This window comes from Typopeltis vanoorti, chromosome 5, assembly GCF_054136105.1.
Source record: "Typopeltis vanoorti isolate ZY-2024b chromosome 5, IOZ_Tvanoo_1.0, whole genome shotgun sequence".
Lineage (NCBI taxonomy): Eukaryota > Metazoa > Arthropoda > Arachnida > Uropygi > Thelyphonidae > Typopeltis > Typopeltis vanoorti.
The window spans coordinates 171,227,390-171,253,882 of NC_143553.1; the positions used below are offsets into that span (position 1 = coordinate 171,227,390).

The 26,493-nt window shown below is 35.7% G+C and overlaps 1 protein-coding gene across 3 annotated transcripts in view; it reads left to right on the forward strand.

Moving 5' to 3' along the window:
• muc (dihydrolipoamide S-acetyltransferase muc) overlaps nt 1–26,493 on the forward strand; it is a 277,556-nt gene that overhangs the window by 125,807 nt on the left and 125,256 nt on the right. For all 3 annotated transcript variants that reach the window (XM_090392923.1, XM_090392924.1, XM_090392925.1), the window contains exons 7-8: nt 3,835–3,975; nt 13,478–13,559. In XM_090392923.1, coding sequence (XP_090249049.1) covers nt 3,835–3,975; nt 13,478–13,559 — 223 coding nt within the window. The remainder of the gene's footprint in view (nt 1–3,834; nt 3,976–13,477; nt 13,560–26,493) is intronic.

Below are 26,493 nucleotides of genomic sequence, written 5' to 3' on the forward strand. Positions count from 1 at the left end.
TCCAACATTCAACTCACCACTATCATTCTTCTTTCTCTCCCAGCAGTTTGGTCTCTCTCTCTCTCTCTCTCTCCCACCCCTCTCAAAACACTTCATTTTTCATAGTTTCATTGTTACTATCACTTGTACTGCAGTACTCTCACTTACTTCCAATACTCCACTTGCAACGACAACCTCATCAAGATTCACACTTTTACTTTCAAGTCTTTTGCCTTTCAACTCACCACCATCATTCTTTCTCTCCATGCAGTTCTGGTGCTCTCTCTCTCTCTCTCAAAATACTTATTGGCACACATTCTCACCAGTTTCATTTATTGTACTCAGATGGTAAAAAAAAAAAGAAAATATTTTTTATTAAAATGATCATGCTCATAATCATCAAATTCCTGACATGTGCCCTCAAGGGGTGTACACGATATGACAGTACTACATGAAAAATTTATATCATTACTAACTTCCAATCTGCAATTTTCCTCCAAATCAGTCTGTTACTCGTCAAGACTCCAATATTATCATTATCAGATCTTATCTTATATTTCTATCGTCTAAGGCACATTGTACCGCATCAATCCACCTATATCTTGGTCTGCCTCTGAGTCGTTTTCCTGCCAACCTAGCAGAGAACACTTGTTTTGCTAATCTTTCCTCAACCATTATGTTTAAGTGACCATACCACCTGAAATTAGCTCTGCTAATGCATTCATGGATGCCACCAATGTCAAGTTCTTTCCTAATATCCTCGTTTTTAATATAATATTGCCATTGATGCCATCTGTTCACACCTCTAATCTTTCTCAGGACTCTCATTTCTGCAGTCTCTAGTCTTTGGTCAAGTGTTTTACTTCTGACCAAGCTCTCAGATCCATAAGTTAAAACCGGTGTGAACACTGTCTTGTATACAGCTAATTTAGTGTTCCGACTAATTTCTCTCTTATTCCATATGAATTTATTCAATTGACTTCCTACCATACCAGCTTTGTTGATTCTATTGTTTATTTCCATATTTAATTTACCATCTTCAGTAAACATCATGCCTAAGTAGCTGAAATGTTTTACTTGTTCCACAGGTTCTCCGTTCACAACACAGTTGACATTTTAAACAATTCTACCTATTTTCATTGTCTTTGTCTTTTTAATGCTCACCTTCATACCATATCTATTACAACAGTTATTCAATTTAGTCAGGGACTCCTGCAAACTTGTAGCGGATTTGTTTAGAAGTATAACATCGTCTGCATAAAGCAAAGAGCTGACATTAACATCTCCAATTTTGATATCAGGTTTAATACCACTTTCCTTCATAATGTGATCCATATAGATAATGAATAACAGAGGGGATAATGTACATCCTTGTCTCACACCAGATTTAACATTAAACCATCTTCCTGTACTTCCTTCAATTCTAACTGCTGACTTACAAATCAAATAAAGACTAAGTATTGCTTGATATAATGCCCCATTGACACCATATAACTGCAGCATATTGAATAGCTTCTCTCTTGGCACTTTGTCATATGCCTTTTCCAAATCGACAAAACTTAAATACAGATCTTTGTTATATTCCCATACTTTCTCAACTATTTGTCGTAAAGTGAAGATCTGATCCTGACAGCCTCTATTTGGCCTGAATCCAGCTTGTTTTTCTCAAGTTATGCTAGCATAGATCTTGCCAGGAACACTCAGTAGGGAAATACCTCTGTAATTCTCACATTCAGTTTTATTCCCTTTTTATATATGGGTACTATTAGAGCTCTACTCCAATCATTGGGAATTTGTCCCTCTGTCCAGGCTTTCTGAACTATGCAGTGCAGCCACTGTAATACTCTTATACCACCATACTTCAGCATTTCTGGTCGAATATCATCTACTCCTGCTGCCTTTCCACATTTCAAGCCTTTGATGGCTTTTTCTACTTCAAGTATGGATATGTATTCCCGACCGTATATGCCTGTTGAGTGTTTATTACCACTGTGCTATCACTGCTTGTTTCATTTAGCAATTTTTCGAAGTAATTACTCTATACTTCAAGGATATCTTTTTCTCCTGTTTTTATGTAATCTTTATCATCTCTAACTCCTTTTACAGCACTTTTTCTTCCATTTCTAAGCTTCTTCAACAACCTCCAGAATATCTTACCACCTTCTTGATATTTATTTTCAATGTTCTTGCCAAAGTCCTCCCATGACTTTTGTTTAGCTAGTTTTACACAGTGTTTCGCTTTCTTACATTTGTCTCTGTATTCTCTAAGAGCACAAGCTGACTTATTTGCTAGGAACTTTTGATATGCTTTCTTCTTTTCCTTCACTGTCTCTTTAACTTCCTGTGTCGACCGTGGAGTTCTGATTTTTCCATCCTTGCAGACAACCTCACCACATGCCTCTCTGGCTGATATCAATCGGGGTTTTCTTCAAGGCTTGCCACTGAATCTCCAAGGTTTGGTTCCTGTTCTCAAAGTCTTTCATTTTTTCTTGAATAATATTTGTGTATTTTAGTCTACAGTTCACATATGAGAGCTGCTCAACTTTTATTCACTTTAAAACCTTCTTACATGTTATTCTTTTCAGTATGAAATCCAATTTTATCCCGCTCAAGACTAAATAGTGATCACTTCCAATTTCAAATTCTGTGTACACTATGGTGTCCTGCACCAGGGAGAAAACATCACTATCAACAATAACATAGTCAATTTCTTATTCCTTGCCTCTTCTCTCCATGTGAATTTGTGCACATTTTTATGTTGGAACATGGTGTTAGTAATAACCAGTCCATGCCCTGAGCAGAAATCCAACAAGTATTTGCCATTATTATTAGCTTTGCTCTTTTCTCCAAATTTTCCCAAAATATTTTTGTATGTCTCACAGTCATTTCCTACTCTGCTATTTAGATCCCCAACAAAGGACCAACTTTTCCTTTTTCATTGTGTCAGTTGCTTTTTCTAAAGCCTCCAAAAATTCCTCCACTTCTACCTTAGTAGAACCTTCTGTGGGACCATAGGCACAAATACGTCTCATTGTCCAGTTCCCCATTCTGATATTTACCACATCACTCTACTTGAGACTGCCTGCCATTCAAGAAGATTAGCCTCGTATTTTGTGTTGAATACTATGGCTACTCCTTCTTTTCCTTGATTGTCATTTCCTGAATATAACATTTTGTATTTATTGTTCAGAAAGATATCACCATTTTTTGTCTTTTTTTGTTTCAGTCACCTCTGTTATGTCGATGTGGTACTTATCTAATTCCTCAGCTAGCTCCATTTCTTTGCCATTCAGACTTCTTATGTTGATAGTACCGATCTTTAACTCTGGTGATGTTGAGTTGGGGTGTGCTTTCAGATTTTTTCCAGTAGCTGACTTTTCGCTGTTCACCTGGTTCCCTGGCAAAAACAAGGGGACCTTGTTTAACTGGGCAACGCCCCAGTGGCATGAAATTTTGTCATGTTGTACCATTATTTTCTATATTGGTTTAACCAATAAGAATACAATTTGGTTGGCTAAATCCCAAATTGCCAGCCCATCCTCGTTCGTTCAGTATCCAGGTAGATACCCAACAGGGTGCACCATAAGAAAGTGGGGATTGTTCATTAGGTCAGAAGCTGGTTGGTTCTCCGCATTCCTTTAAAGGCTATGTGGAGGTCTCCTCTCAGTTATACAGCTTTGAACTTTAAGCACCCCCAATCATTTTGCTAAAAGAACTTATTAATGAAATCTTGTTGTTTTATCATTAATGAATATCTACAAATTGCTATATGATTGGACTTGGTTTAAAATAATGTTATTTGTATTTCATATATATTTCATTTAATAAGGAATATTGCTTTTTAATATTTTACAGATTAAGGAAAGAACTAAATGAAATGCTTGCTAAAGATGATATAAAACTGTCTGTCAATGATTTTGTTGTTAAAGCTTCTGCATTAGCATGTAAGAAAGTACCTGCAACAAATTCTTCTTGGCAGGATTCTTTCATCAGAGAGTAAGTAATAAAAATATAATGTCAGTTATATTCACTTGATAATAATTTGTTGTCTTGATTTTGATTGTTTTTTTTTTTTAAGTCTAGGTTTCACTGCATGAATTTTGCTTTTTTATTATTGTTATTATCATTATATAGACATATCATGGAGTCTGAAGCTTGACTGCAGGAAGTCATGCACTGAATATTATTTACGAAAGCTTACCATTATGATAAACTCATTCATTGAAAACATACTCACAACCACTTCTGTATCCCAATCCCTCATCTGCCTTTCTCCAAGCAACAAATCTAGTCTAAATATGCCTGCTAACCACACTTTTACTAAATTTCTAGGGATAACTTTTTGTACCCCCCCCCCCCCAAGAAGTATATATAAAAACTTTCTCTGCATCTATTTTATAATTCTACCAAAACTCATTTAGCAGCATATACATTTCTGTTATATCCCCTGTGTTCTGTCCCATAAACCAACTTTTGTAACCCACAACCAATCTGTCCTCATATGAGCATTCCACAGACTTGTATCCATTTTGCACATTCATATCTGTGTTCCAACACTCCATTCCACTGCTTTTTCATCCTCAGGAAACCCAGGTGACTAAATCAATGCATGCTGGTTCAGTATTGTTATATGAAAATTGAAAATCCTCATAAAGAGGAGTAACATAAAATAACATCTTTATCCTTATGTGTCTGTGTGATCTGGTTCTATTAATGTAATACGCAACTTTATCATTTTATTGAAATGGTTGCAACTTTAATATTGCAATGTATACATTGCAATATTAAAGTTGCAACCATTATCCTTTGTTTTATTGCCAATCTATTTAAATCATCCTGTACAATCAATGACATATTGTCAAAACATTGTATCAGCGACACTCAGAAAAATTAATGAGAGCAACAGTGTGTGTGTTTGGGGGGGGGGGGATAACAATTGCAGTAACATAAAGAAGCACTCAGCTGTTCCAGAGGTGTTGATATCAGAATGGGATCTCCTTGATGTTTCAGATGAGGAGATACGTTCAGAGCTGAAAGATCGAGGAGTGACAGTTATGAGGTGCATCCTGATACATAGGGATGGTCACCTAGTTCTGGCCAGGAATTTACCTTTGATACACCCAAACCTCTAACATAGCCAGAAGCAGAATATTTCACTTGTCCTGTTAGACTGTACATGCCCAAACTGCCTGTTGTGGCTCTGCCACCTATGATGAGTGTGGTAGTAAAAAGCATAATAATAATAAATCTTGCGCTGCAGAGTAAACTAAATGTGTCAGTTGTGAGGAGATTATCCAGCCTAGTCCTTTGTATGCCAAAAGTGAAAGGATGAGAAATAATTACAAAAGATAAAACAGAACAAAATATATCATATCAGGATGCAATGAGGAAGTTGGACTCCACCACACACATCCTGAAATTCTCTTATGTAGAGAAGGTGGCAGATAAGAAAATATGAAAAGTGACTCAAACACCCATGTCTATTCCAATCCAATAATTTCAGCATGCCTGAATTTTTCAGTGGTACTCAGTAGAGTGCATTAGTCATCTGATCCATTTCATTCTCACTTCTGAAACAACTCCTAAAATGATTCCATTTGATGAGCACCCACTTGTCAAGAAAATTATATCAAGGGTATAACCGAAAGATAAACTATCAAATACCCTCAATGAAAAAATTAATACTTCTATATCCACTGAAATTAAACTAAACTTAGTGATTGATCTTGACACAGCAGATGAACATTTTTCCAGAGGAAGAGATTGACACTGGCTGTCCATACATACCAAAATCAGTTCACAAATATAATAAAGGTAATAAAAGCCTGATAAAGGTAAGTCTCCATTCAGAAATCAGACAAGTCTACAAATCCAAAAGAATGGATAAAAATTCTTAGGTGGAGCCCCTATGGATTCTACCAAAATATTAATGATATCAAGGTTCTGCTGCAGAAATACAAACTAGTCTGTTTCTGTCTACAAGAAACATTTAAACTCCAGTGAGGACCCCACCTTAAGGAATTTCACTGTTATTTATAAGGATAGAAAAAAGAAGGAACAAAGAAAAGATTTGTATGGATAGGAAAAAGAAAATCTAAGGCCGGAATAAGCCACGCAAGGCCTAAATCCTTGATATGCATGATGATGATTGTAAGGATAGAACTGGAGATGGTCCTGCTTATGGTGAAGCTCATGGTAAACCATACTGCTTTTCAGCATGTACTGCCTGATACTGCTGTGGAAGCAGTAGCCATCTGCCCATTGGATTTCTTATTACAATATGTTCCATTTATTTACCACCAGGTTCCCAATTAAACGAGATTGATCTTGATTACATTATATTGCAGCCTCAGTAATGGACACAATACTCTGTGGAGTAGTGCCAACACAAATCTTGTTGTGCTGGCACTACTCCAAGGTCATATCTTTGAACATATGCTTGACAATAATAACCCCTTCCTTTTTAATAACAGACTCAATGCCTTCTTCCATATGCCTATCCATTTGTATTCTTCAGTATGCAGTTAATATGGAAGCAATTATTTTTCTCTGATTTGCACTATGTCCTCACAGGAGCCATGTTCTTCTACCCGGATACATAAGTGGAAAATTGACCATGCTGGCTGAAATATTTTTTCTTGTCTTGCAAAATTTAATGCTGAAGCAGTCAATCAGACATCTATCAATGAAATATTTTTACTTTCTTGTGTCAGTATAGCTGTAGAGCCTAATGACATCCATTATGAGATGATAAAATATCTTCCCCATCTTTAATGGATCTCCTTCACTTACTGTGCAACAGAATACTTAGAGGAAGAGTTTACAGATTCTTGGCATAAGTCACTTGTCATTGCCATTCCAAATCCTTCATGTATATGTATTTCAGTAAAAATTATGGAGACTACAACTGTGTTAGAAATAATTACTTTAATTTCCTGACGTTTCAACCTTCATATTAAAGTATTAATCTGGAGTATACATACAAAGACAAGCTATACTACATTTCAAACAGTTTGCCAATGTGATAATGATTTGATCAACCATTATTCTACTGGCTTGACCTCTAGTGGAAAAAAAAAAACTACATCAAAGCTTTAAAAAAATTCTATTTATATCATCATCAGAGAACAAATTGATATATAGTTTTAATACAGCAAAAGCAGTGGCCTAATCCATAATTTAACATGTTGTTATATTAAAGTTAAGATCCTAGATTACTAGCAGTCCTAATTATAACTAACTCTTAGACCAAAAGGTTATGTGGGTAGAATATGTGCCATCCATATTCTTGGGATTTTTAGACCACCATTATTGTTAAAATTAGGGTGGTTGATAAGAATTTCAGGCCTCCTTACATTTATGCTCATTCCACATTTAGGTGTCATGTAAACAACAGGTGCCTTTCCAGTCAATTCTGTGTAGAGTATTCAGGGCATGATCAGAAAGGCTAGATTTACCATAGTTGTTCATTTAGATTTACCATAGTTAACATTGTTTGCATTCCTTTTTTTCTGATAGGAATTGTGCATCCTGTTACAATTATATAGGGCAAATTACAGGTGCCATGAATATGGTATACTCCAGGGTTGGCCAGTGGAGGAAGTGGATCCTTGGATGATTTGAATAAGTTCTTTAATTTTGCAGGAGATTTAAAGGTGGCATTAAGGTTATATTTCGTAGTATTATGCTTATTTTGTCTGATATTCATTTAATGTATGAAATGTCTACAGTTTTATTGTAATTTAGGTATAATTTCTGGGAAATTCCCATGCTACTCCTCTTAAACACTATTAATATAATTAACGGCTATTTTAGCCTGTTTTTGTTTAGGAGTGTCCCTTATATTTAATACATTGGCTAACATAACTCAAAAGGGGTGCATATATATATATTTTAGGGCATTATGAGCAAGTATAGAAGGCAATTATGGCAGAATAAAAAATGTGGAAAAATTATGTACATACCTTGTTTTTGGTTTAAAGATGCCTTCTAAATCCAAGCTCTTGTTGAAAGGTTATATGTAAACGGGGGGGGGGGGGGGGAGAACATGGGGATGTACTTGAGACACGGGAAATAAGTTTGGGAACCCGGGTAACTATTAATAATATATATATTATTTGGGGAGAGGGGGGGAAAGAAGGGGAAAGGTATCAGTTTCCACATAAGGATACCCTTCCCCTTCTTTTCCTCTCCCCACAACAAAATAGCATATATATATATATATATTATTAATAGTTACCTGGATTCCCAAACTTATTTCCCGTGTCTCAAGCACATCCCCATGTTCTCCCCCCCCCCCGTTTACATACTACAACCTTTCAACAAGAGCTTGGATTTAGAAGGCATCTTTAAACCAAAAACAAGGTATGTACATAATTTTTCCACATTTTTTATTTTGCCATAATGCCCTAAAATATATATATATATATATACCCCTTTTGAGTTATGTTAGCCAATGTATTAAATATAAGGGACACTCCTAAAGAAAAACAGGCTAAAATAGCCGTTAATTATATTAATTGTAATTTAGTTTAGTTTATTTTATTTTTAAGTGGTGTCTTGTGAAGAATTTTGTTGATAGTAGTTTTGCTGTAGCCATTTTTCAGGAAATTATTGCTGATAACTTTTAATTCATGTTTAAGTGCTTGTTCACTGGAACAAATCATCAGAGTCCTGTTTTTTAGTGTGTTAATGACACCTAGTGTTTTGCATTGGGTGGTGGTTAAGAGTTTGTGTATATATTGGCCAGTATGTGGTGGCTTATGGTAAACAGTGATGGAAAGATTGCCAGAAGAAAGACGTGTGACAGGTGTACCTAGAAAAGGAAGTGTGTTCTGACTTTCAATTTCAATTGTGAATTGTATGCATTTGTGTTGTTTGTTTGGCAGCTGAGGAAAGTGTTGAATGTCTGGCAGCCATGGGACCAGATAATGAAAACCATATGATGTGGTGCATTGTCTTGCTGAAAGAGACACTAGTCATTTCTGTAGAAATGCCACAAATTATGAAGAATTGCATTGTCCAGAATATTCAGATACCTCTCGGAGTTCAGTGTTTGTTATGCCACAAACAGAGGTCTGAGGCCAAACCAGGAAAAACCAGACCATATCATCACACTGCCACCACCACCTCTGAAATTCATAGTTGAGGTTACAACTATGATAAGAGACGTCCACTGGGCATCTGCCACACCCACATATGTCCATCTGCTCTGCAGAGAATGTAGCTTAACTTGTTGCTCCATAACACAGCTTTCCAATGCTGCATGTTGGTTTGGATAATGTGGTGCTTGCACATTGCAGTCCTACCATGGAAACTCATATTGTGGGCCTCGATTCTGAATGTTTTTGTGCAGATTCATGTTCCAGTCGATGCTAGAAACTCCACATTTAATGTGTTGGGTGATGAATGGCAGTTTTACATATTATCTTTTGTAGCACCCTACAGTCACATTTGGTGAGTGTGGTTGGTCATCCACTGCAGGTAGCACTTGCAGTTGACTCACTGCACTTCCATTTCAGTATGGTATCACTGATTGTTGACCTGGCTCAATTTGTCAACAATTTGCCAAACAGATAAGCCAGCAACATGGCATCCTATCACAATGCCTCTTTCAAACTCCGTCAGTTCCCTTCTCACAGCCATTTCACTTGGACAGCTTCACTAACTTGAGAGCATCTTATTCTTCCAATTTATACTAGCTACAAACATGTGACTTGTTACATGGCACGATGCACCTAGCCCATTGGGATGTCCATTGACTTCTTTCTAAGCAGTATAGTCACATATTGCTGTAATCTTTGAAATGGTACATTATGACCTTGCTGCCCTTACATTAATAAGTCACAAACCAAACAACCTGGCTCCTTTTTGATTTTGCTCTGAATACCAATTTCTTACCTATCTTCTCATTGGGTGAACAGAAAGGATATGCACATTTTAATCAGTAGGATCTTATATGGAATTCTATGAGAAATTGTTAATTATTTATATCCATTAACTTTATCTGTTTCTCTCTCCTATGATCTCACACTTCTGTAGTGCTATTTGGAAGAATGACTGCATTGCATCCTTTGATTGGAAAATACATGAGTTTGATCCTTGTCATGTACAAGGAAACTATATTAACTTTTTAAGTTAAAGGTAAATTAGCTGATCTCACAGGGGAGTAGGATATTTCTTGCCAGAAACCGAAAATCTTCATTCTACATGCAGGCAGATCAGCCAGAGTACATATACATGCAGTTTACAGACAAAGTAAACTGCATGTATATGTATATATCAAGTATATATTAGTGGACAGTAGATAGATAGTGGCATAGTCTGGGGTTGTGGCATTGTGTGTAGTTGGTGGATTATATGGAGTGGAGTGGAGTATCCTCCTGCAATGAATCCTGGAATTCTTGGACGTGTTACATAATAATAATGAAATTAAAAAAAAAGTAAGCAGATTTGTCATAACCAATCTCCCTGTAACAGAACTTTGTTGTGCTGTGTCAAATAAGTGATCCTGCCAAGAATATCCCAGATACAATTCCTAATTAAATTTTCCATTACTCTGTCTATAAACACTGAGAAGATGGACTAATTATGAAATTCTCTACATATGATGACCCATCCTTATGAATTGGGATAACACTTACAAACTTTTGTTTGCAAGTTATCCCACTTCTTAAGGATGGTTCATCACAGGAGGAACCATTTGAACACTTTCATCATCTTGTGTTATGTCATTAAGTAAATCTTATCAGTAATATAATATTTTCTCTTCTAGCTAACTAGTAGTCATATATGTACTTGCAAAATACTTATAAATTCTTATGCAACCATAGTATAAGAATTTATTTTACTCTTAATATTTGAAAACCTAAATCTTGTATGTATATATTAAAAAAGGTTCCTGTCATCTTCAGATGACAATTCAAGGTGAATTGGTTATACTTAATTTGTATCTGTTATTCTTACCCCTATTTTAGCATTCCTAGCTAGTTATAATTCGAATTTTAACTAAAATTAACTAAACTTTTACTATATAGCTGCTTATATTTGTATACTTAATAACTGATTTATCAAATTGATGCTCTTTCCACAATCTTTCTTTCCATTATTAGTATTTTTCCAGGCCTCCGTGGAGTCAAAGAAGATTCATCACCGGAGGCCAAATGCTCAGACCACAATACCTACCCCATCTTGCTTTGAAAACATCCAGTGTTGGAACAGTCACCACTCACAATGGCATTGCATTCTATTCATTCACTACCCAACATGCAAAAAATATCCTTTTCATTTCCTTACTTACATGACTATTGTACTGTTTCTAGATATAACTTCTTGTTCTCTCATTCTTCTGCAAGAAGTTCATCTCATCTATTTATGTCTCAGTCATATCACCTCTTCTTCTCCTCCCCCATCTACCAAGCTGTGTGAATCACATTTTCTCAGGTTACTTGCCTCTGCACTCTAATATTTCCTTACTGCCCATACAGTCAGATTACCAGATCTGTGCACGGAAATCCAAATGTGTCATGATTAGTACCTTATCAGTGGAATTATCACCTCCGTACTATATTTTTTAAATAACAACTTCACACATGTAAGAGAAAATTAAATCAGAAGCTGTTATTCAAAACATATAGTATGTCTAATGAACATGTCTCTATTAAACAACTAGTATCACCTCCTTATTCCTAATTGTCATGGTTCTTTACATTATTACAGCAATTTTCTGGCTAGCATTTCTTTTTCCATGTGTGTCTTCCCCTCCCCCCACAAAAAAATTAAGTTCCCTGCTACCAAGATTTGCAGATCCCTCACTTCCTAGAGAAAAGTTCCTCCAATTTATTAACCCTCATTCCTCAACTATACGATTTTACACTTAGCAATGTTGATCCAAATTACCAGACTTTGCAAATTCTCTTGTAACATTACATCAGAACGTCCAGATATTCCTATCCTATCCCAACGATTTTAACAGGCCTTTAAGGCCCACAACCTTCCAAGCATGCTTGGATTTCATAACCGAAATACAAGGATAAGAAGGTCAGCCCTATGCCTCTAAGTATTCCTGACTGTATCCCTGTGTGTTCACGGGGTCGGTTTGCCTGCTTGCGGGATGAAAAACTCCAAATAAACTGGTGGAAAAAACCCTGCTGTCCACGCCCAAGACCAGCTAACTTGACTATGGCTAAGGAAGATCCTTCAGCTCCTCACGTCGTCGACAGGAATCGAACCTAGGACACTCCTTCCCCAGACATATGGTTGCAAAGCACAAAGCCACTAGGCTAACCGCACGGACATGTCCAGATATTGGTCTTCCTAATTTAGTATCATCTGAAAAGAATTGAATGACTCCTTTCACGCCTTGAACTATATCAAGGATATATAAATTAAACAACAGTGGGCCTAGAACAGGACCCTGTGGTCAGCCCCCCCTTTTTTTTTATTAAAACTGCATCCTAATACACAGCTTGCTGGATCTTCTCAGCTAACCCTATAACAAGCTACCAACTGCGTCCATCCCCATTCTACGCAGTGTCAACAGTAGCTTGTCATGTGGTACTCTGTTCAGCACTTTAGCAGAATCCAGAAAAATCATACAAGCATTTCTTTTGACTAATGCACTTATCATCTATGATAAAATCCAACCAGGTTACTGAATCAAGACCTTCACTTATAACAAACTCACGCTGCTCTCTTGAAAGATGTCCAATCAATCCAGGGTTGTATTTTATCCCTAACCACCCTCTAACACCTTCACTACTTCTCATAATATACACACCGGCCTATAGGTGGGCACTACCGGCAGTTTATAACGATAGTTTTTCCATTGTTTCTAGTTATAAAGCATGTGTGATAGAATTGTTTTGTGTGTGTTTGTGTACATTCAGCATATGCTATGCAGCATGATAGTATTTTGGTGCATTTGTGAACATCAGGGAAAGAAACATATCAAGGAGGTAAGAGTCCAGCAAATTAAATTTAATCAATAAATTGGAAGGGAAATTAATGAATAATTTCTTCTTTCTTAAACTGTCTTGGAGGTATTTTCAATATGCCCTTAATAAATTTGAAATTTATTATTCATATTTATGTAATTACTTTTGCAATGAAATAACAGCTTTTTTTTTATAAGCAATTTACAAGCCATTTATAATTGAATTTGTATGGTACCACAGTAACAAAAAATATTATTTTAATGTTTTACAAAAAAGACAGCATTTTTTCATCTGTAAAATTTGCAATTGCTGGGTTTTAACTGTTGTGCAAAAATCTTGTAAATAAAAAAAGCTTGTGCTGTTATTTGTTTTTATAATTTTTACTGCATCATTCATTTCTGGTCTTTTAATAATAATTTTTATCACTTTGTTAATATAAAAATTGCATTTAACAAAGCCATGCTTGATAGTTTTCTTTTTATGTGATTACTAAATGTTTATTGATCTATAAAGCTAACATCAGGCTTATTTTTGCTATTTTAAGGATGGCATTTTTCTTATAGATATCATACAGTAGATGTAAATGTGGCTGTGAGCACAGATGCTGGCCTTATTACCCCTATAATTTTTGGAGCTGAGAAAAAAGTAAGTCTGAGCACTTTTTTGTTTTATTTTACTGACGCAATGCATTAGTAATTTCTTCATCTTGTATTCTGCTGAGAGGATGTATGATAGTCCAACACAATATTTCATTACTGCTCTTCGCTGTCAGCAGTTTTCTTCCAAATCTTCATCAGTTCCTCATATATACTCTCACAGGGGATATGGAATGCTCTGATAGTACTACATAATTTTACACTATTACTAACTTTCTGTTAACAGTTTTCCTCCAAATTAGTTTATCTGCTGAAACTCCAGTATTGTTAGATCCTGTTTTTCATTCTTTTAAGGTACTTTTAATTGCAGCAATCTACCTGGATCCTTTGAGCTTTTTCCATTCCCTCTTGACATCAAACACCTGTTTTGCTAATCTTTCCTCTTCAGTTGAAATCAGAAGCACCTTGTCTAAACAGGATATAAAATGATTATTCTGAAATGTTGATCCTGTTTTTGTTTCATTTTTATATTCTTATATTTCACTGGTATTTATCCCATCTTGGAAATTAACCTAAATTCAGCCTATTTAGGAATAGGCTGAATTTGGGTTAGCCTTCTTAGGAGAAGGCTAACCAATCTATATCGTTAGATTAATGTTCAATTACTTTTGGCCTAGCCATGGAAAGCCCCTTGTTTCCCTCCATGTGCTGATCTCTTTGTGGGAATTTCTGAAGAAAGGTTCCCAGCTAGCAAATCCAAAACCCTCAATCTAATGGAGATATATCAATGACATTTTCATTATCTGGAAACAAAAGCATTGCTGAGTTAAACAGTTTCCTTACTTGCTGATTTCATTCCATCTAAAAATAAAATTCACATTGGAAATCGAAAAAGACCAACTGTTTATCACAAGCCTACTCATACTGGATGTTACCTCCATTCTTCATCCCTGTACCATACTCACAAAAAATAGGAATCATCCATACTCTTGCAAAACATGCTATCTTCATGCTAAAAAATGATAAATGAAAGAAAAGCTAAATGAACTGCAACTTCTACTCCACCAACTTACTTTTAACTGATATCCTAGAAAACTGGTCCAAAAAATACTATACTCCAATCCTTTAAAATATAAGTTAAGAAGCGAAGCTTGCAGCAACCATAACAGAAACACACGGAAACAGTTGAAGGTTGCAGAGTCATGTTGCTGTATTTATGTTAGCCATCTATTTACATTGGGTGCTTAAGGGTCAAAGCTGTATAACTGAGAGGAGACCGCCACATAGCCTTTAAAGGAATGTGGAGAATAGACCAGAGCTTCTGACCTAATGTCCAATCCTCACCTTCTCGTGGTGCACCCTGTTGGGTATCTACCTGGATACTGAACGAACAAGGATGGGCTGGCAATTTGAGATTTAGCCGGCCAAATTGTATTCTAATTGGCTTAAACCAATATAGAAAATGATGGTACATGACAAAATTTCATGTCGGCTGCAACGTCGCCCGGTTAAACAAGTCCCCCCATTGTTTTTGCCAGGGAACCTGGGCGAACAGCGTAAAGTCAGCTACTGGAACAAATCTGAAAGCACACCCCGACTCAACATCACCAGAGTTAAAGATCTGCACTATCAACATAAGAAGTCTGAATGGCAAAGAAATGGAACTAGCTGAAGAATTTGATAAGTACCAGATTGACATAATAGGGGTGACTGAAACAAAAAAGACAAAAACTGGTGAGATCTTTCTGAGCAATAAATACAAAATGTTATATTCAGGAAATGAAAATCAAGGAAAAGAAGGAGTAGCCATAGTATTCAACACAAAATACAAGGCTAATCTTCTTGAATGGCAGGCAGTCACAAGTAGAGTGATGTGGCAATTATCAGAATGGGGAATTGGACAATGAGACTTATTTGTGCCTATGGTTCCACAGAAGGTTCTACTTAGGTAGAAGTGGAGGAATTTTTTGATGCTTTAGAAAAAGCAACTGACACAATGAAAAAGGAATAGTTGGTCCTTGTTGGAAATCTAAATAGCAGAGTAGGAAATAATTGTCAGACATACAAAAATATTTTGGGAAAATTTGGAGAAAAGAGCAAAGCTAATAATAATGGCAAATACCTGTTGGATTTCTGCTCAGGACATGGACTGGTTATTACTAACACCATGTTCCAACATAAAAATGTGCACAAATTCACATGGAGAGAAGAGGCAAGGAATAAGAAATTGACTATGTTATTGTTGATAGTGATGTTTTCTCCCTGGTGCAGGACACCAGAGTGTACAGAGGATTTGAAATTAGAAGTGATCACTATTTAGTCTTGAGCTGGATAAAATTGAATTTCATATTGAAAAGAATAACATGTAAGAAGGTTTTAAAGTGAATAAAAGTTGAGCAGCTCTCATATGTGAACTGTAGACTAAAATACACAAATATTATTCAAGAAAAAATGAAAGACTTTGAGAACAGGAACCAAACCTTGGAGATTCAGTGGCAAGCCTTGAAGAAAACCCTGATTGTTATCAGCCAGAGAGGCATGTGGTGAGGTTGTCTGCAAGGATAGAAAAATCAGAACTCCATGGTCGACACAGGAAATTAAGGAGGCAGTGAAGGAAAAGAAGAAAGCATATCAAAAGTTCCTGGCAAATAAGTCAGCTTTTGCTCTTAGGGAATACATAGACAAATGTAAGAAAGCGAAACACTGTGTAAAACTAGCTAAACAAAAGTCATGGGAGGACTTTGGCAAGAACATAGGAAATAAATATCAAGAAGGTGGTAAGATATTCTGGAGGTTGTTGAAGAAGCTTGGAAATGGAGGAAAGAACGCTGTAAAAGGAGTTATAGATGATAAAGGTTAGATGGTAAATTATCAGATCCATATAGATAATGAATAACAGAGGGGACAATGTGCATCGCTGTCTCACACCAGATTTAACATTAAACCATCTTCCTGTACTTCCTTCAATTCTAACTGCTGACTTGCAACTCAAATAAAGACTAAACGTTGCTTGATATAATGCTCCATTGACAAGATATAACTGTAGCGTATTGAATAGCTTCTCTCTCTCTTGGCACCTTATCATATGCCTTTTCCAGATCGACAAACCTTAAATACAGATCTTTGTTATATTCCCATGCTTTAACAACTATTTGTCGTAAAGTGTAGATCTGATCCTGACAGCCTCTATTTGGCCTGAATCCAGCTTGTTCTTCACCAAGCTTTTCTTCCACAATTCTTCTCAACCGTTTCTCAGGTATACTGGCATAAATCTTGCCTGGAACATTCAGTTGGGTATAACTCTGTAATTCTTACATTCAGTTTTATTTCCCTTCTTATATATGGGTACTATTAGAGCTCTACTTCAATCATCTGGAATTCATCCCTCTGTCCAGGCCTTCTGAACTATGCAGTGCAGTCACTATAAGACTTTTATACCACCATACTTCGGCATTTCTGGTCGAATATCATCTACTCCTGCTGCCTTTCCTCATTTCAAGCCTTTGATGGCTTTTTGTACTTCAATTATGGATATGTATTCCTGACTGTATTCCTGTTGAGTGTTTTTTACCACTGTGCTTTCACTGCTTGTTTCATTTAGCAATTTTTCGAAGTAATTACTCCTTACTTCAAGGATATCTTTTTCTCCTGTTTTCATGTCACCTTTATCATCTCTAACCCCTTTTACAGCACTCTTTCCTCCATTCCTAAGCTTCTTCAACAACCTCCAGAATATTTTGCCACCTTCTTGATATTTATTTTCTATATTCTTGCCATGACTTTTGTATAGCTAGTTTTACACAGTGTTTAGCATTCTTGCATTTGTCTCTATATTCTTTAAGAGCACAAGCTGACTTATTTGCCAGGAACTTTTGATATGCTTTCTTCTTTTCCTTCACTGCCTCTTTAACTTCCTGTGTCCACCATTGAGTTCTGATTTTTCTATCCTTGCAGACAACCTCACCACATGCCTCTCTGGCTGAATCGATAGGAGGTTTTCTTATTCGGGTAATTCACTTCTCACTGAAGACAAGATCCAAAATCAAGCCAAACCAAGATCATGGAAGGGCATTTTAAGCCCACTGTCACTTTAAAGCTCAATTAACTGTCCTTTTTTCGATAACGAAAAGTCGTTCTGTAAGCCTGAAATGGATCACAGACCCACAGAAATTTCTTATAAAAGTTATTCGGAAAATATGTTTCAAAATTCTGAGTTTTGAGGTGGTCATAAACCCTTTCCAGAAACTCAGAATCAACAAAAATATAATTTTCCACTGAAAAGGATTCCAATGTTGGAAAAGGTGTAAATTGTCTGTCGTTTACATAACTAATCCATAACACAAGTTTTTTCTCGAATTCCTTTATTTTGTCATATGTATCAAAAACAGTTGAAGAATTTTCCTGAAGGGAGAAATTTAGTTCATTTAATTTCGAAAAAATGTCTAAAAGATGAGACAGTATTGATAACCATGCTTTATCAACAAGGAGTGATGCAAAATCAGAATTACGTTCATTTACAAACAATAAAACTTCATGACTTAATTGAAATAACCTTGTTAGTAATTTGTCCCTGGAATGCCAACGAATTTCAGAATGAAGAAAGAGTTGTATATATTCACTGCGCATTTCATCTCAGAGTGTGCTGAAAATAACCTGTTATTTAATGGTGAACCTTAATAAAATTAACTAGCTTTACAGCGTTGTACAGCACAGTTTTAAATTCTGGTGGCATTCCTGGAGGCTAACTCTTCTCTGTGTATGAAACAGTGTACCCAATTCCTATTCGGAGCTACTTCCTTCACCTTAGAAACAACTCCACTATGCCTGCCTGTAAGGGCCCGAAGTCCATCCGAACAGAAGCCCATACATTTTTCTCACTGGATCCCTATGAGTATTATGTAATTATTGAGAGGTGAAATATTTCTTCTCCGCTTGTTCGGGATGACTAAGTTCTACAAAACAGAATATCATCACGAATGCTGTTATCATGCGTATATTAAAAGATTAATCTTTTATATCCGGAAAGTAGTAAATTTTCCCCGATAGAATGAAGTTTCCCTGTTTGTGCCATACGCAAACTTAAGAGATAGGATGCTTCCAGTGCCTTGCTATTAATTGAACCCATGGCCAAAACTATCTTTCTTATGATTTAATGTCCGTAAGTATCGTTGAAAAAATTCAGCTGGCTTATTTTTCACATCACATTGTTTAGTTTCTAAATGTTGTCGGTGTTTCGCAGGTTTCATGCATTCGTTCGACAACTCTTCATAACACAAAACACATTGAGGTTTCTGTTCACTTTCATCTCCAGACCAAATAAGCCCAAATTCCAAATATGAACTGTTATATTTCCTACTGTATTTTTTCTTTGAACTTCTTGTTTCTTCTACTTTAATAATATCAGATTTATTTGCCGTTACAACACGTGTATCACAATTAGACTTAGCATCACCTGTTTCATTTGCTTTGCTTTTCAAAGTCCTAGTTCTAAGCCACTTTTCCATTATTAAAAAAAGCTTCCGAAAAATATATAAATACTGGGTTAACTCACGACACACTTTGTCCAAGTACCACTTAGCACTTCTAAAGATATACTGAACCTTGGAGGAAAACCTTCAATAATAAAAATCAATAACCAACAAGCGGTTGGTTGTTGGTTATTGAAACAAGCAAATGTGGATAACACATGTTCACTTCAAATCTGACAAAACAGCAAGGGAAGGCAGAAGCAATAAAACCATATTGCTGTTCACTTTACCCTTCTTTTATCACTTGTCATTCTGCCAGTATTTGTTGGTTTTTTAAGTATTCCTTTTATTTCAATAATTTTTACTTATTATTCAATTTTGATGGTTTCGAGTCTAGTCGGCGACTAGAGGAAATTTTTCTAAGCCTTTTTTCGACTGGTTCCCGAGTTAGTCGATCTCTGGCATGGGCAAGCGGGTTTTCCTCCCGGAAACTCGGGTTTTTCGTCCTGTAAACTCAAGAAAATCGACCGTAGAACCCACATTATTTCAGACATTAAATATATTGTGTTAGGGTTAGGGACCACAAGATGGCGGCACATTTGAGCCGTCTCTCTTCACTGTGTACCACTTAATTAGTGATAGCCTTAAGCCATCTATCTCTGTTTGGTACCAGTGGAGATTGAACTGCCCACTCAGTCTCCAAAAGTTAGATAGGGCTAAATGGCCTCGCCTACTTCCCGTATACGGGAATAAAAAGGCGTTAGCTGATTTTTTTTTTTTTTTTTTCAATTTTGATTTGTTTTGTTTGGATAATTAAAAATATATATTTATATATTTAATTTAAGTCTGCCTGCGGACCATTGTCCCATCGTCGTGGACCACAGGTTGAGAAACACTGTTTCTCAACCTGTAATTCTTTATAAAATATCTTACTGTCTTCTTCTTTTCCCTCTTCTGGTGCATATGCACCAATTATTGTTATGTGGCTTCTTAATGTCTTGAGTCTAATTTCTATTAGTCTTTTATTCAAATAGTTGTAATATACAATATTGTTCTTTAGGGATTTATGTACCATAACATTATACCTGCTTTTGCTCTTTCTTCTTTTTTTTTACCCCACTGTAGACTTGTATATAGTTGTTTGTTTCTTTTGTACCTTTTTGTTTTTTCTTTGTTTCTGTTACTATACATATCTTTATGTCAGCTTGGTTTTGTTGTTTATCGAGTTCTTCTTCTTTGTGTGTAATGCTTCTCACATTCCATGTTGCAATCTTCATTATGTGTTCCTTTTTCCAATTTTGTTTACCGTTTCCTGAATTGTGGTCTTTTCCCTGATAGTCCGTCTGGCTTTTCTTTTCATGGACTTTTCCTTTGCAAGGGCAGGAAAAGTCCATCTGGCTTTTCCTGCCCTTCCCCATGGCAGGTTACTAATCTGTCGCTGGGTAAGTCCAACAGTAGAGCTGCTACCTAATGCCTCTGGATCTAACAGCATTTACTCTTAAGATGAAAAGTCAAACAGCTATATTTTATGGTGAAGTTAGTTAAATTAAGGGATAAAAATCCCTTATTATTTTACAGCCAGTATGCGAAACTCTAAGATCGAAAACTACGATCTACGAGTTTCATGCCGAAGAACTATCGGCGAATCCAAGCGTAAGTGACCACTTGGTAGTACAACACCAAGACAACCCGAAGCAAAGGTGGAGCAAGCTCCCTCACTATCCTTGATATTTTCTCATAATGTGAAAACACAGCTCCTAGGAGTTGTAATACTGCTTTACATTATGAGGAGAGGTCACTACCCAGACTGGTTTCAACCTTTTTTGAGGTCTCATCAGTGAGTAGGTAGACCTGGATGATATCATCAGTGAGTAGGTAGACCTGGATGATATCAAAGTTTAAGTGAAAAGAACTCGCATACCTTCGCTATATACGAATGCCAGAGTGGTGTGCCCATATATATTATATATATATTATATAATAATTAAGATGAAAAGCCAAACGGCTATATTTTCTGGCGAAGTTAGTTAAATTAAGGGGATAAAAATCCCTTATTATTTTACAGCCAGTATGCAAAACTCTAAGATCGAAAACTACGATCTATGAGTTTCATGCCGAAGAACTATTGGCGAATCCAAGCGTAAGTGACCACTTGGTATACTGGCTGTAAAATAATAAGGGATTTTTATCTCCTTAATTTAACTAACTTCACCAGAAAATATAGCCATTTGGCTTTTCATATTAATTATTATATAATATATATATAATATATATGAGCACACCACTCTGGCATTCATATAGTGAAGGTATGTAAATTCTTTTCACTTAAACGTTGATATCATCCAGGTCAACCTACGCACTGATGAGACCTCAAAAAAGGTTGAAACTGGTCTGGGTAGTGACCTCTCCTCATAATGTAAAGCAGTATACATCTCCTAGGAGCTGTGTTTTCGCATTATGAGAAAACATCAAGGATGGTGAAGGATCTTGCTCCACCCTTGCTTCGAGTTACTTTGGTGTTGTACTACCAAGTGGTCACTTACGTTTGGATTCACCGATAGTTCTTCGTCATAAAACTCGCAGATCGTAGTTTTCGATCTTAGAGTTTCGCATACTGGCTGTAAAATAATGATTTTTATTCTCTTTACTTCAGAACTTGATGGTGGACACAGGAAGTTAGAGGTAATTAAGGAAAAGAAGAAAGCATATCAAAAGTTCCTGGCAAATAAGTCAGCTTGTGCTCTTAGAGAATACAGAGACAAATGTAAGATATCTAAACACTGTGTAAAACTGGCTAAACAAAAGTCGTGGGAGGACTTTGGCAAGAACATGGAAAATAATATAAAGAAGGTGGCAAGATATTCTGAAGGTTGTTGAAGAAGCTCAGAAATGGAGGAAAAAGTGCTGTAAAAGGAATTAGAGATGATAAAGGTGACATTAAAACAGGAGAAAAAGATATTCTTGAAGTATGGAGTAATTACTTTGAAAAATGCTAAATGAAACATTTAACATTTTTCAAATGTTTTTTACCAAAGCATTTTTCAAATGTTTTTTACCACTGTGATGACACCACAGTGGTAAAAAACATTTGTTTCTGGTAAGAAATGAGTGTTCCTGGTAAGATTTATTTAAGTATACTTGAGAAACGGTTGAGAAGGATTGTGGAAGAGAAGCTTGGTGAAGAACAAGCTGGATTCAGGCAAGATAGAGGCTGTCAGGATCAGATTTTGACTTTACAACAGATAGTTGAAAAATCATGGGAATATAACAAAGATCTGTATTTAAGTTTTGTAGATCTGGAAAAGGCATATGAGAAGTTGCCAAGGGAGAAGCTATTCCAAACACTACAGTTATATGGCATTAATGGGGCATTATATCAAGCAATACTTAGTCTCTATTTGAGTTGTAAGTCATCAGTTAGAATTGAAGGAAGTACAGGAAGATGGTTTAATGTTAAATCTGGTGTCAGACAAGGATGAACGTTATTCCCTCTCTTATTCATTATCTATATGGATCACATTATGAAAGAAAGTGGTATTAAACCTGATATCAAAATTGAGGTATTAATCTTTGCTTTATGCATATGATTGATGTTATACTTCTAAATAAATCTGCTACAAGTCTTCAAGATTTCCTGACTAAATTGAATAACTGTTGTAATAGATATGGTGTGAGGGTCAGCATTAAAAAAACAAAGACAATGAAAATAGACAGAAACATTAAAAATATCAACTGCATTATGAATGGAGAACTTATAGAACAAGTAAAACATTCCATCTACTTAGGTGATTTTTAGTGAAGATGGTAAGTTAAATATGGAAATAAACAACAGAATCAACAGGTCATGCTGGTATGGTAGTAAGTCAACCGAATAAATTTATATGCAATAAGAGAGAAATAATTAAAAACACTAAATTAGCTGTATACAATACAGTGTTCAAACCAATTTTAACTTATGAATCTGAGAGCTGGGTCAGAAGTAAAACACTTGACCAAAGACTAGGGACAGCAGATATGAGAGTCCTGAGAAAGATTAGGGGCGTGAACAGATGGCATCAATGGCAATATCATATTAAAAACGAGAATATTAGGAAAGAACTTGACAGCATCAGCATCCGGGAATGCATTAGCAGAGCTAATCTTAGGTGGTATGGTCACTTAAGCAGAATGGGAGAGGAAAGATTAGCAAAACAAGTTTTCTCTGCCAGGTTGGCAGGAAAAAGACTCAGAGGAAGACCAAGATATAGGTGGATTGATTCAGTAAAAAGTGCCTTAGAAGACAGAAATATAAGACTTGATAATGTTGGAGTCTTGACATTTAACAGACTTATTTGGAGGAAAATTGTAGATAGGAAGTTAGTAATGTTGTGAATTTTTCCTGTAGTACTATCATATCCTGTACCCCCCCCCCAAGAGTATAAAGCAGGAATTTGATGATGATGATGATGATATTTCCAGATATTGAAGAGTTTAAGTAGGTTTTCTTTTAAGCTATTGTCTGAATATTTAAAGAGCTCAACGCATATTCCATCCAGGCCTGGGCTTTTTCTATTTCTTGAGTTTTTTTAATTATTTTTCAGTTTTGAGTTTTTAAATTCTTCCATTGCTATTTCTTCTGTACTTTCCTGTGTATTAATATCTTCAATTTTTTGAGTTTTGTTATTGTTTTGCATTTCTTGTTTTTCATTCCACAATGTTTTATAGTGTTCTATCCAATCCTCTTTGAAAATTAGATTATTTCATAATTGTCATTTTCTACTGTTTGTAGTTGCCTGAAAATTTTAAAAACTATTCTTTGTGGTCCAGTGATATCCTGCTCTAATAATTTAAGATATTTACTCCAATTTTCTCTGTGTATACTTCTAAACGGCTTTCTGATCAGCCCATAGTTTTTTATATTCTATGTAGTCAACAGTGTTTTTACTCTGCAGATAGATTTTAAAAGCCTGTTTTTTCCTTTCGATTAATTCCTTTAAGTCATCATTCCACGTTCTGAGCCATTTTTTGTTTTTCCTTGATTTATATCCTAAACCTTCTTCTTCTGCTTTAAGTATGGTTTCCTTTATATTTTTCCAGTCAGTTTTAATATTGTTTGTGGTTGGTTTTTTATTTTATCTCTTGTTCTGCTTTTATATAAGTTCCTGATACTCTCCTGTTCTAGGAAGTGAATTTTAAACTGTTTATTAGCCATTTTTTGTTTTTCCTTGATTTATATCCTAAACTTTCTTCTTCTGCTTTTAGTATGGTTTCCTTTATATTTTTCCAGTCAGTTTTAATATTGTTTGTGGTTGGTTTTTTATTTTATCTCTTGTTCTGCTTTTATATAAGTTCCTGATACTCTCCTGTTCTAGGAAGTGAATTTTAAACTGTTTATTAGATGTTGGTACATTTATATTTTTTTCTTTTGAAGTATGGGGTTCTTTTTATAAATTCAAATCTGCTTTCAACTAACATGTGAATCACTATCAATTTCGCTTCCTCTAAAAACCCTTGTATCCTTGATATTATTATTTAGTTTGTTCTTAATAATAATGTAATCTATTATTTATTTAATTCCTCTTGCTTCCCATGTGTACTTATGTATATTTTTATGCCTGACGAAAGTATTGCTGATTTTTAGACTGTTAAATATGCAGAAGTCTCTTAATAAAATTCCATTGTTATTGATTACTGATTCTCCCTCTGAACCAATGCATCCTGTTATTGGATTATTTCCCACTCTAGTATTGAAATCTCCCATCAGGATTGTTGCTTCATTTTTATTTGTTTCATCAATATATTCCTGAAGTTTTCTGTAAAATTATTATTATTATTATTTGACACCTCCAGTGAGTCCAAGGACTCATCGAGGGAGGGCACCTGCTCTATAGCTCTGTCTCCACCATTCAATCACCAACTGACTGTAACTACACCAATGCCATCTACTGCCGACAACCACTGATATTTCCACTGACAATCACAAACATTCATGCCCACCGCAGGATTCGAACCCGCAGCCTTTTGGCTGGAGAGTGGATATGCTATCCACTTGGCCAACCAGGATGGAAAAGAGAAAGAGACAGAATTCTTCTGTCTCTTCCTCTTTTCCATCTACCTGCATAAATTCCAAAAATATTGAAATTTTGATTCATAATTTTCATTCTAACTTTGATTATTCTGTCTGATACCCAAGTGTAATCTGAAATTTTGTTTTTCCATTTTTTATTAATCCAAATTGCAATCCCTGATAAAGCCCATTTATCTTCTGGAACTCTGGAGAAGATCATGGCATAATCTTCCAGAATTTGAGATCCCTTCTTTTTCTTTTTTGTCTCAGTTATTGCTGTTATAGCAATGTTTCTATTATTTAGTTCTCGGTTTAGCTCGTTAATTTTGTTTGTAATTCCATGGACATTCGAAGTAGCTAATTTTTAATTTCTCAAAGAGAAGCCCCTGTCCATTAGCCAGTTCAATTCCAATAAAATCCATCCTATTTTTCTTCTTCATAGGTTTGCGATTAATTGTAAATTTCCCCTGGATAGGCTATCAATCTTTCACAGGGTGAGTTCGGTGGTTCGGCTGCCACCTTAAGGCCTCCAAACCTGCCTTTTGAGAGGGAAAGATCCCCACTGCTTGAGATGGAAAAAACATAGTATAATAGGAAAGATTCACCCATAGCCCTCGACTACTCTAATAGCATTCGGGGGAAGGATCAAGAGGAACAACAAGAAAGAAAGAAGAGTAGGGACCGATCTACAGATAATATACAGATGTATATTACATGAAGTAAAGCATGGTCCGGCATCAGATGCCTCTGGTTTGCTGATCCTATACTCACTAAAGCGAGCCCTTGAGGTAGTGTCACTAACTCTACTGTGCTAAATCTAGCTAAGCAAGAACCACTTGTCAATACAGCCAAAAATTTACTGATGTCTAAGCCACTCAGATGGCTTAGACATCAGCTCAGACATTCTAAAGTCTCACCCTTTTTGGAATCCCTCATCCTGTACAAAACAGAAGATGGCAATTGCCATACAGGAAGACCCTAGAAACAATTGTGGCAATACATCTGTGAAACTATCAATAGACTGAACTGCAAAACTCCATCTGACATCTACCAGTTAGCTCAAGATAGAGAGACTTGGAAGACCATAATTTGCAATCTTTAATTTTTGATGTAAATCTCTTTTCCCTTTTCACATAGTATTATATTGTGAATAAACTATAATGACCTCTATATACTCCTGATTGCATTTCTCTGAAAGATTTTCTACCATTGTTCTATCACTTCTTGTTTTAATTAGCAGTTTTTCAAAGTAATTACTCCAGATGTCTAGAATATCTTTACTTTAGTTTTCATGTCATTTTTATAATCTTTGATTTCTTTTTAAATACTCTTTCCTCCATTTCTTTTTCTCTCCAGTTATTTATGCTCTGCACAAAAGTAGCTAAAGATTTTACAGCATAATCTACATTATATTTCAGACATTTTCTGAAATATGACACACACACACACACACACACACACACACACAC